Genomic DNA, 12,391 nt, shown 5'->3' with positions numbered 1-12,391 from the left:
ATTAAAATTTCAGTTTATTGAAGCAGATTCCTCTCAGGCATCAAAGAAATTAATTCTCATTTTTGTGGAAATACATATTGTAGTAAGTTTGAAACTGCTCAGCTCAAAAGATCTAAGATATGGATTCTAATGCTTTAGTGTTATTTGTAAACATGAAGCTGATTCAAAGGTGGTTCTACTCCCACTAGAAAGACAATCAGATTTTAAAGAAAAGTCTAATCACATAAAGGAATATAAAACTATTTATTGACCACTGTTTACCAGTATTTACAATAAAGTAAACAATATACAGTTGGATAACATTCTGACTACAAAGTTATCGTTTTTCCTGGTTTCTGCTGAACCAGTAGTTCAAATACTGAGAAGATTGAGCCTACATGTTAGGAATGAGTTGGGGTGAAGAAAAAACATGCAGGTCAAAAATTTGGATTATAGAAGTCTGTCCACCCATTTATTCCAGCAGGTGCTAAATTGCAAACATTTCTAACCACCTGGTTATGATCAGGTTCCCATGAACGAAGTCTTAGACGCTCCATGAATCATGACCTTTTAGTCAATACAGCACAAGGGTTTTCAACTTCTTGAAAAGGAATGGTTCACTGGAAGGAACCTTTAAATATCCATTTAACTAAGTTTTGCTTACCTAATTAAAGTACACCAAAACTTGTCTAGTTTTGCCCTCTGGGTGGGGAGGTTGTTGGTGGTGATTAAAATTTTTCTTTCAAGGATCTTGCAAATAAACTTGCATTTATGTGACTGTAACCAGGGATATGGATTCTGATATGGCTGCTTTTAAATTGTCCAATTTAAACTCTCTATATTATATTTAAATTGTCCAATTAATTACAAAATTTGAAAGGTTAAGGCTTCAGGAAAAATTTCAATGTAACTTTAAGTGATTTATTTCTTAAGTTGCTGAAAATGATAGCATCCCAGAAACATGGCCTTATCCATGGTTATAAAATGCTGTTTTTGTTTTGGTGAATGTTTCAAAGATAACAAAAGGAAAAGAAACCACTTATGTATGTACTTTTAAGTATACACACAAAAAGCCCTAAATAAACAAAAAACCCAGAATGGTCCTTAGGCATATAGGAGTTAAACACAAATTCTGACTGAGTAACAACTATGAAGATTTCCCCCAACATTTAGAAAAGGTGTTCTCTGATGCAGGGAGATAATATGCCATGGTCTCAAATATTCTTTTCTGATAAAGGAAACAACTACAGAAAGCTTTTATTTGTTCAAAGTAACCAGTGCTATAGATGCAAAAAACCCCAACAACTCCCCCAATACTACTTCAAAACAAACATATCAAACTTGATTTTCATTAGAATGTTATTTCTTCACACTAATAAACCAAAAAACAAAGACCCAGATTTTATATATATATATAAATATATATAAAAAGCAACGCAAACAATTATTGAGCTTCATCTTCTGGACAAGAATGCCAAGTTAGTCTCTCTTCATAAAATGCAATTACGATCTGAGGACACTTCATATTTGCCTCTTTTGCCAGCACCAAGTCTGCCTCATCTGAATCTTTCCTGTTGTGAGGAAAAAAAAATGTTTAGTCAAAAGTCTCAACTGTTTTTGGTCAACTGAGAATGTTTCACTTAAAAAATAAAAAATTATCATAATTTAATCAAAAGGTGCTTCAAGAAGGGTTATGTGATCCTTGTGGCTGTGTTCCAGTAAAACTACATTATTCAGAACAGGCCAATCTTTGGTTTAAAAATGAAAACAGCAAAAAACTAGAATTGTCTTTTCAGCTGATATTCTCTAATGATGAAAAACTATGAAACCTTTCCTAGAAAAGGCTTTAAAAGTGTAAAAAAAAAATATCTATTCTTACTTTTAAAAAAGGACAGCAATCATCTGTACACTTACCATTTCATGAGAAACATTAATTCTCCACTGCTGTCTGTGGCACCAATTATTCGTTCAGGATCAAGACCTCTGGCAAAGCCTCTTGGTTTATCAGCCTGATTAAAAGACATTAAGTGACTATTTACATAAATGTTTCACGCATTTTCCGTATTACAAACGAATAATAACAACTTTCAATTTGTTTTCATGAAATATAGCTTTCAAATGAAAGTGAAAAAGAAAGGACAGGAGAAAGAACCCTTATTTAGAACTAAAACACACTAATTTCCATTAACCTTGCAAGAAAAAACAAATCCAGATATCTACAAATATTGTGAATCTCAAGGCAAGAAAAATACCTTTCTTTATCCTAAAATATTAAAAGACAGAATTGGGTAGGCACACAAAGAATTAATCCCTTTATTTCTGCTAACTCATCAATAATGATAAATTCTTTAAAGTTAGTATTTCAAATCACTTTTAGGAAATCAGTTTAAATTACCCACATTTTTAAAAGCACACACAAAATACAATAGCAATAAATAAAAACTTCACAAAACTCAGATTAATCAGTATTGTAATCAATGTGTATTATAAGAAACCTTAAAAAATACTTAGCATAAACCAGTGGTTCTAAATTTTGATGTCTGAGGACCCAAGGGGGGGGGGGTCCCTGAGACCTTTGATGGGTGTCTGTTCATCTGCAAGGTCCCCTGCTTTCATTTATCTTTGGCTTTAGATTATCTTCATTTGCCTTCACCAAACAATGTAAGACAGCAAATCAAATGCAGAAGTAGAACTCTTAAGCTAGACACTGAAAAGATTTGCAAAGATGCAAAATGCCACTCTTATTTTTCATGAAAAGTTATGAACATTCAATGCAATTTGTCATTCTTTACCAACTACACAGATATTTTAGAAATTTAATTTCTGGGGATCCCTGGGTGGCGCAGCGGTTTGGCGCCTGCCTTTGGCCCAGGGCGCGATCCTGGAGACCCGGGATCGAATCCCACATCGGGCTCCCGGTGCATGGAGCCTGCTTCTCACTATGCCTGTGTCTCTGCCTCTCTCTCTTTCTCTCTCTGTGACTATCATAAATAAATAAAAATTAAAAAAAAATTTAAAAAAAAAAAAAAAAGAAATTTAATTTCTAATAATTAGTATTGATGGTCATACACATATAAATAAAAGTTCTCTGGGATTCTCAGTAACACTCCAGAGTTTTGAAGGGGTTCTGAGACCAAAAAAGTTTGGGAACTGCTTAGATTAATAAATCTCTTCTCCCTACTAGACTTTTTATGTCAATATCCCAGGTTCCGGAGTCAGATTACCTGGGTTAGAATGAGGACTCTAACCTTTACTTTACTGTGTGGCTTTGGGCAAGTTAATCAAGTTAATCTCTCTATGGTTTCAGGTTCATTACCTATAAAACAGGAATACTACTACTATTGGTCTCAAAGACACTTTATAGTACATAAAATACAAATTAAGTTATGTAGAACACTGCTGAGCACATTTTAAGGGTTCAATGTAGGGTAACTACTGTTATTAAATAGCACTTCTGTTGAATATACGGCTGACTTTCAATTTATGCATATGGATTCTTAACATTGTTACCTTTTCGCTTTGGCTGCTAAAGCATCCAGAACCAAATTTGTAGTCAACCTCTCTGCTTCTCATCTGGAAAATGGGGATAATACCTATAATCTTAGCAGACCTGCCATGAAGATTTAACAGATTATCTATAAACTACTTGACATCTACTTCAAATGATCAAATTTTAAATCCAAAGACCTTATCAATGAATCCGTATTTTAGGTTTAGTTCTCAATTCAGAATCAAGACCCTTTCCCCCAAATCGCCAGCAAACACGGTAAATACAATCTGTTTTGGAGTTGAGGGTATAAGCAAGGAGTTATGTGTTTTGCCCAAAGCCACGGAGACATTCGTGAAGCAAAGACTGGATCAAAATACTCCTGTAGTGAATGAACCAGCTACCTCAACTCACACCACAAAAACATGAAAAAATTTCTATTACCAAAGATTATATATTTCAAAATAAAAATGTTGTTTGGCAATACTGACAAAAAAGAGCACATGTGAGAGTATGTTCTGTTGGTCAATGCCACTAACAGTGCATAATCAGGATGTGCTATGTGGATTGTTTTTACTGTATTGTAAGGGATTGTAATGATCTAATCTTTGTGTTCATTGTGTTTAAGAAGGCCAATCCAGGATCACAGGAAATGGGTCTTATCAGGATCAAATCCATGAATCTACTCAAAATAACACTAGCACAACAATTTAAGTGGTTTAAGCGCTTACTGAACATTTCTATGATGCAGGCTAGATCATGCCTATCCTGTTTGTCCTAAATATTAAACATTAAAAAAAAAAAACTTTTAAATGATTTTAAGACTATCTGAATTTTTAAAAGTATTTTAAACGTATTTTAATAGTCAAGCCATCAACCTTTTACAAAGTCAGTCTGCTGGGCAGTATTTTATACTTACAGCATCTCTTTTCTTCTTTGATTTGCTATCATCAGATTCGCTGTCAGATAAAGATTTTCTTTTTGTACCATCTTTTTCTTTACCAGCTTTTTGAGAATTAAGAAATGCTTCAATTAACTCTGGACAATCTAAATTTTCTTCAGGTTCCCAAGTATTGTCAGCACTGGGTTCAGTTTAAAAAAAAAAAATTCAATTAAATATGATTCATTGCCATCATCTACATTCATTTAAAATGTATCTGAAAAAAGTCTGCCATATTGGAGATGCTTACCATTTCCTCCCTAGGCCCATATTCTTTTGAGAGAATCTGCCTATACTTCCTGTATAAGACTCCAATAAGTCAGCAGTCTACTGTTATTACTTCCAAGTTAACTGTACCTGACTCTAGCAAAATAATTGCAGCAAATATTTTTCCAAGTTACACAGACTACCCACTTCAGAATTTCTCTGCAAAGGCTTTTTAAAAGTGAGGATCCCCTATTCCCAACCTAAATAACTTTATCAGATCAGGTGGACTACGCCTCCAGTTGGGACCTCCAACACCCTGTCTGAAAACACAAAAATTCTCATGTGAGACAGTTATTTTCAATTTCTGCTGGTGCTGAAATTGGGCAGTGATAAAAAGCAGAGGCTGGCAACTGAAAAGTCAAATCCAGCTTTTGTATGTTGGATAAACTAAGAATGTTCTTTACATTTTTAATTGGTTGGGGAAAAAAACCTCAAAATGACTAAAGGAAATTTGAATTTCAGGTCCCATAAACAAAATACCATTAGAACACAGCCATGCTCATTTGTTTAACATAGTGTCTACTGCTGCTTTTGTACCATGTGCAGAGTTAAGTAATTGTGAGATCTTCAGCCCACAAAGCCTAAAGTATTTACTACATGATTATTTAAGGGAAAAGTCTGGCAACCCCTGATATAATGCTGAGATGACCATTTTCATGTGTTTTTCAGAAGGACCAGAAAGTAAACGAGTATCAATTACTAAATATGAAAGTCAGGTAAGCCTACATTAGTGAGAAAAAGCACTTAAAAAAAAAAAAAACAACTCTATGCCCAATGTGGAGCTCAAACTCGCCACCCCAAGATCAAGAATAGCATGCTTTATTGACTGAGCCATCCAGGCCCCCCCTAGGCTTGCTACCTTTGTGTTGTGCTCTGATCAAAGTCTTCACAGAACAATAAAGAATGAAATTAATCGTTTTAAGAGATGTTGAAAAAGAAAGATACTGTTAACTTCTGGTTACAACCTGGGTGTTTTGATAATGTGGAGACACTAAAACTGGCAAACCTGAAATCAGAGGATACAGGAGAACCAAAGAGTTGAAGTAGAGCCTCCATTTTATAGTGTTACTCTCATCATAGACTTGTTTATTACCTAACACATTGTAATGCACATAGCAGGTTCTATCATAACTAAATGGCCTTAAGTTTGGGAGAAAGGAGAAAAGGAGCTAAGTTTCTTAACATTTTGATGGGCTGGACAAAGACAAACAGCATTTAATGTCTCATGAAATTCCAAAACAAACAACAAAAAACCGATCATATGAAGGCAATCAATTCTTTGGAATACTGGTTAAATATAATTTTAAAATAGTTCAGACTTACTTTGTTCTGCTATCTGCAGGAAATTTTTCTAGTGGCAAACTATGAACTTACATACTTTCAAGCTTAACTAAGGACACTGGAAGTATAAAATAAATCTTTAATCTTCCACTCAACTTGTAATTCCCAAAATGCTATGGAGGCAGCTTTAAATGTAAATAGTGGGGCAAGTAGTAGGTAACAGATATTCAAAGCCTGATTATTTGACTAGCAGGCTCCCCCATCTTCACCATGCTCAGAAAACTATTGTCTGTCTCTAGCTATCCATTTTCAGTATGTCACAGACCACAGAGCCTTGCTGTTTTATGGTATAAAGCAGAAGAATCCAAGTAGATTTAGCAATTTATAAAAGTTAAGTCTAAGAATGGAATTTCTGCATGAGTTATTCGCAATACTACTAACATAAAATGTAGGAGAGCAATTAGTAACAAGGAACACATAAAAAGAACTAAGGAGCTTAAAAATGCCCCCATCACTTCCTAAAGAGATTAGGACACAGTAAACCTTAAGTACATAGTGTTAAGTCCTGAATGACAAGCACTTTTTTCTAACACCCATCAGTCTACCTTACATATATATATATATATAGCTTCAATATTTTTATTGCCCTCTGTATGTAAAAAAAATAAGATCAATAAAATATTCTAATTAATACATAAAATGCATTACATAGTAAACTGCACTCCTATAAATTTAGCTCCCAAGGCAATCAACTAATTTCAAATCTGCTTGGTTACAATTACAGGCTAAATATGTGCCTGTTTTTTAAACAGATTTCAAATTACCCTGGATCAAAGATGTCTTTATATGTAAACCAATCTATGAAGAAACTGATTCTTAAAACCTGACTAAAAGCAAATTTTAAATGTCAGTGCGTGTAGTTAAACATAATAAGAGCACCAGGTTTCTTACTCTGTAAATCCCTTCCACTTCAGGAAATATTCCACCTTCCCATTCACTACACGGCGGTCCAGTACTTTTTCCACCACAAATTCTTCAGGCTCCGCCTCTTCTACTTTTTTACTCTTTCCATTCTGTTTCTTTCCCATTTTTTGCTAAAATAAAACAAAAGAGAGATTTAAGAAACATTTTCTTTTTAAGCTTTTAAGTACATTTTTAAGGCTAAATCATTTACTTTATTGTTACGTTTGGCATCTATAATTTTTACTTCTATATCCCAGGGCAGACACATTCTGAAAAGATAAAAGTCAACAGATAATAAAAAGGAATATTTAATTCCATTTTAGTTCACACCTATCACCCACCCCCTTCGCTGAAATAATACAATAAAAAAAACAAGATCTAGAAAATACTGTTATTTTTTCTACATTAATGTCTTATCTAGTGTACAAAACCACATGTACTTGAGTTTGCACTCATTTTAATTACAACACAGCAACAAACAAGTAGAAGGTATTAGAGAATGATACAATGAGAGTAAATATTAATGATAGGGCTTATTTAGTGAACCACAGTTCCATTAAAACTACAGCCCCAGAAACTAATAACTCCCTTTCTCAGTATAAACACCAATGTTAAAAATCTCGATTATACAGAAAGAGGTTAAGTGCAGGATGAAAACACAGTTCAGAATCCTGAGACCAACTGCAGAGTCAACTAAGGAGACCATGAATAGGTTAAAATGGACACTACTATTGTTCCATAATTTCTGTATAGATCACATGGAACAAACTTATACTTTGTTGAAGTATAAGTTGGCCTCTCTTGAAGAGGCCAAAATATGGGATCATTTTAATTCTCTAATGTGAATATCCTTCTTTGTCAAGAGTCTAAATTTTGTAGGGATCCCTGGGTGGCGCAGTGGTTTGGCGCCTGCCTTTGGCCCAGGGCGCGATCCTGGAGACCCGGGATCGAATCCCACATCGGGCTCCCAGTGCATGGAGCCTGCTTCTCCCTCTGCCTATGTCTCTGCCTCTCTCTCTCTCTCTCTGTGTGACTATCATAAATAAATAAAAAATAAATAAATAAAAAAATTAAAAAAAAAGTCTAAATTTTGTAAATTCAGTTTAAACCAGTTTTTTGGTTAGTTTTTTCTTTTTGTGTAACACTGTAAGAAAAGCCAAAAGACCAAGCTAAAACCATGACTTTCCACTAACTCATGAAAACTGAAAGCAGATAAAACAAAAAACTGAAATTGTTCATTAGAAGAGACTAAAAGTGGAAAATCTCAAATGTTATTTTAATTTTAAAATAATTTCAGGAGACTATTAAAAAAACTTAATTACCTAGTCATTAAAATCACCTCTCAATACAGCATACAAGCAGAAAAGCAACAATAGCAATACCTCAAGACCACAGAAGGACATTATGTATTTTGAAGTGTATACTCATAAAAAATTAAAATTATCTAGAATTTAATATAACCAAGCAAACATCTGATTTTGTTGGATATCATCTCCAAGTCAGGCCTTACAATTTTCTTTTTTTCTTGTAATTTTTATTAGTCAAGACACTTGGATATTGCAACCAGTCAGAGCTTTTGCTTCTATACAGTACAAGGAATGGTACCAAGAGAAAAGAAAAACTGTTGACATGAAAACCTATTAGATACTGATCCTAAACGATAAATTAGCTCTGCTCATGAAGGTAAGAGATCAATAAAGACGGTAACAAAAACACAGAAAGTGAAAACAAACACCAATAAGGAAAAAAAAAAAAACCCTCGGCACAAAAAATGAAGGATTTCCTGTCACACTCATAAGCTACATACATAAGTTACAACTACTCACCCTTTTCTTTTCAAAAGAAAACTCACCTACTTTCCCATCTAAATTAACACATCTCATCTCTCAAAATGAAAAGTTTGATTAAGAAAAACTTTGAAAATTGTCAAATTATACTTTTTAACAAAGAATAGAACAGACACTGAGGACTATCAGAACTGTTTGCCAAAGCAAAAGCAGCATCTATGTTTGCTTTCTGTATCTCTATTCATCCTCAATCCTCAAAGCCTCAGGGACAGCTAATTCCTTCTCCCTCCAGTACCTGAAGGCCACAGGTAACCATACAGCCAATTCAATTATCTATCTACACTCTGGTTTACCACTTATGGAATTTGAAGGACAGTTCAATCCTGAGGGGGCACAGAAAATGCTTTGTGTTTTCCACTGATGCTTTGATGGGAATCGTTTGTGCCACAGACTCTGTATTTCTTATTTCAATGTTTCCCAAGATATTTGAGTTACACGTGCAACCTAAACCTAATGATAGCAAAAATTAAAAACCAAACCTGTGTTTTGTGTGAAACTCAAGGGGAGAATATACAAACCCAAATCAAAGGTTTTGCTCTACGTAGATAGTAAGACTCACCTTTAACAGGATTGCAATTATTAATGAAATGTGTTAAAATCACTTTGAGAACCATTAACCTTGGAATTTCGTGATTTTTATGCGACTCTTTCACAGTGTTTTAAAAAAGTCTGAACTTGATGGCTGAACATACAAAGGTCTTTCCACATTCATGGAACTTTTAATGAAGTGCAAAAATGTAAACTTGTGGTTTAAGAAAGTGGAAAGAAAAAATTGCTCAAAATATCCAGATCTAGTCCTCTCTTCTTCCTGGACGTATATATGAGTTTGTTTACTTTGTATTTTAAAAAATTGCAACGATTTGAATTTAAGGCATTTATGTATTTTAGAATAATCAAGTTTGAAATAGGACATGAACAAAGTTAATTCCAAAGATTGAATGACCTTTGTCCTAATCTAGGTGTCTAAGACACCTGTTCTTTAAACTTAGCAATACTGATAATACTTTTCTCTAGAATTCAGTATAGGGTGATTTAGGGACCGTTATGCCAATGAGCAAGGGCTCTACAGCATTGTATGCCTATGCTTCTAATCCTTCTTCCATGTTGCAAAAGTTTATTTTTATTTCAAGACAAAAACACTCTAAAATCCATGGCGCTATCCTCTCAAGATTTGGTTTCTTTAAAAGGATTAAGACACTATTAAGCCAAGGCAGTATCTCTAAGTAATGATTTCATTTTTGTCTCTAACTCTCCTTATTACAACACTGGGGTGGGGAGGGGGTGGGGGGGGGAAGGGGACTGGGAAATACATGTGGATGTAAATATCTCAACCACAGAGATGCAAAGTTATAATTTTGGAAAAAAAATTGGAGTTAGATCCTTACATATTTTAGGTTTTAATTAACTTACCAATGTAGTTTTATTGGAGGCCATTTTTTATTGCAGACTTGAAGAGCTATTACTAGAAAAATGCATGACAGTTAAAAAGAAGTTTGCACGACAGAAAAAAGGTAGCTAAACACAAGTTTTGTTTGGATTCCAACCCCCACCTATGTATCATATATCGTAAAACTTGTACTCAAAATCCAGAGATACAAATTTGAGTTCCTGCATTATTAGTAATCTGTGCTTGCTGATACATCAGTGTTCTCACCAAGTGGGTCTAGAAAACCTTATTGGGTACAATGGTTTCTGAGACAGTTTTACAAAAGGAAAAATAGCAAAAACATTGTTTCCAATCTAAATCCCACTTAAGTCATAGCCAGCCTCTAAAAAAAAAAAAAAAAAAAAAAAGCCCAAATAATTTGGTTCAAATTCGACATGATCATCCAATCACAACGACAAATTTTCGTGAATTTTCCCTCTAGACCTTTTAACAATTCAAAGAGGCGCCTATATAACCCCAACTTGGTTTCTTAAAAACCCTCTCCCTTTCTAATCACTAGTTCAAAAACTGAGAAAGGGGGAAAAAAAAAACCATACCGAGATGCTTCAGTCCCATTTCGTGCCACTTTTAAAAACCAAACCACCTCTTCCATCCGCGCCCCGTAAGCCCCACCCTGCTTAGCAAGGCCTGAACGCCCGGCCCCCGCCCCCCCACCCGGGAGCGCGGGCCTCGTGGTCAGCCCAGCCGCGGGGAGAAACAAAGGCCGCGGCCCGGGGGCTCAAGGGCACTGCACCACCGGGCCCGCGGTCTCCCCCACCCGGCCGCAGCCACGTAACGGAGCGGCCGCCGCAGCCCCGGGACAGCGGGCCGCGCTGATGCGGGGAACGCACCGCCCTCGCAGGAGGCCCGAGTCGCCGACCCGCGGCCGCGGCGGGGAGGAGGGCCCCTCAGCTTCATCGCCGATGGGGGAGGGGAAAGGGAAATGCGCTTTGTCTAGAAATACGGAGGCTGTCGCCGCGGCTCTCTGCCCTCCGAGGACGGCCTCGGTCCCCCCCCCCCACTAACTCCGGGCGCAGGCCCAGCGCCAGGCCCGCCGCGGGGTCTCCGCTCGCCTCCCCGCTGCTTCCCGCCGGCTCCCCACTCGGGGTCGGGCGGGGAAGGGCGGGAAGCAGGCAACTGGGTGCGGGGGAACCCCCGGGGCGCAGGTGGTATCTTAAGCACCGCCACCGAGGGGACAGAGAGAGAGAAAGAAAGCCACCGACTTCACCGCCTCCGAGCTGCTCCGGGTCCCGGGTCTGCGGCGTCTCCGGCCCTGCGCGCCTCAAGCTCCAGCCACATCCGAGGGGGAGGGGGCTGGGGCGCAGCGCGGCGGGCAGCCGCTGGAGGGAGGGGGGAGGGGAGGCGGTGGTGGCGCCGCCCACGCCGGGCGGCCGCGAGGGAGGGAGGGAGGGGAGGGGAGGGGAGGGAGGGGGGGAGGGGCGGGGCGGGCGGGCGGGCGGGCGCGCGCGCCCGGCGGGGGGAGGGGCCGCGCGCCGCGCCCGCCGGGAACCCGAGCCCGGGGGCAGGTGGGAGGCGGCGGCGGCCACGGCGGCGGCGGCGCGGCACTTACCGTTCGCGGCGTGGCGCCTGGTGGTCCCCGGAGGGGCGGGGGAGGGAAGCAGAGGCGAGGACGGTGGCCGATCTTCTAGACGGAGGCGTTTCTGTTTGGCAGCAGCTGCGCCTGGCGCCAAAAGCGGGCTCCGCCCACTTCCTCGCCCCCAGAAGCGGGCGCCTCCGAACGCCAGGGGTGAGGGAGTGAAGACAAAGTTGGGCGGGGGCAGCCGGGAGCTGAGGAGGAGAGGCCCTCTCGCGCCTCCCTCTCCAGAGACCTCTCCCGAACCGAAGGGGTCTACTCCCGGGGACGTTGGCCAGGGGCAGCCCGGCGGAGCGTGAAGTACGACGTGTTGACTAGAAGTCGCTTCGGGTGTTTCCGGAAGGGGCCGAGTCAGTCCTCAGCGCGGGGCGGGGGGGGGGGGCGGTTGGGGGAGGAAAGTCCCCGGAGGGAGGCTACAAAGATTATTCTGGCGGGAGACCGGGGGGCGGGGAGCGGCGCGGATTATCGGAGGCTTTACAGTAGGGGCCACCCCCCGGGTTGAGGGGGGCAGGACTATAGGGCCGTGCGTTAGGCTCCTCCCGGCAGCGTTAATTTCAAACTGCGCGACCGTTTCTCACCTGCCCTGCGCTAAGGCGGGGGCTGGCTC

At 39.4% G+C, this 12,391-nt stretch overlaps 1 protein-coding gene across 4 annotated transcripts; it reads right to left on the bottom strand.

Moving 5' to 3' along the window:
• Positions 1-229: 229 nt before the first annotated feature.
• CBX3 (chromobox 3) lies at positions 230-12,148 on the bottom strand. 4 transcript variants are annotated; one of them, XM_055314723.1, is made up of 7 exons: positions 11,761-12,148; positions 10,175-10,226; positions 6,906-7,048; positions 4,386-4,548; positions 3,490-3,552; positions 1,894-1,988; positions 230-1,550 (listed from the first exon to the last, which is right to left on the bottom strand). In XM_055314723.1, the coding sequence occupies exons 2-7, from the start codon at positions 10,196-10,198 to the stop codon at positions 1,424-1,426; spliced, it is 615 nt and encodes a 204-aa protein (XP_055170698.1). In that variant the 5' UTR covers positions 10,199-10,226; positions 11,761-12,148; the 3' UTR covers positions 230-1,423. The 4 variants fall into 4 exon arrangements, with proteins under 4 accessions (XP_055170698.1, XP_055170699.1, XP_055170700.1 ...); XM_055314724.1 differs by lacking the exon at positions 11,761-12,148 and adding an exon at positions 11,414-11,562; XM_055314725.1 differs by lacking the exon at positions 10,175-10,226.
• Positions 12,149-12,391: the final 243 nt, after the last annotated feature.

Source organism: Nyctereutes procyonoides, unplaced genomic scaffold (assembly GCF_905146905.1).
Source record: "Nyctereutes procyonoides isolate TBG_1078 unplaced genomic scaffold, NYPRO_anot_genome, whole genome shotgun sequence".
Classification (NCBI taxonomy): domain Eukaryota; kingdom Metazoa; phylum Chordata; class Mammalia; order Carnivora; family Canidae; genus Nyctereutes; species Nyctereutes procyonoides.
Note: the sequence above shows the minus strand (reverse complement) of the source record. Positions and strands in the feature narration are given on the sequence as shown.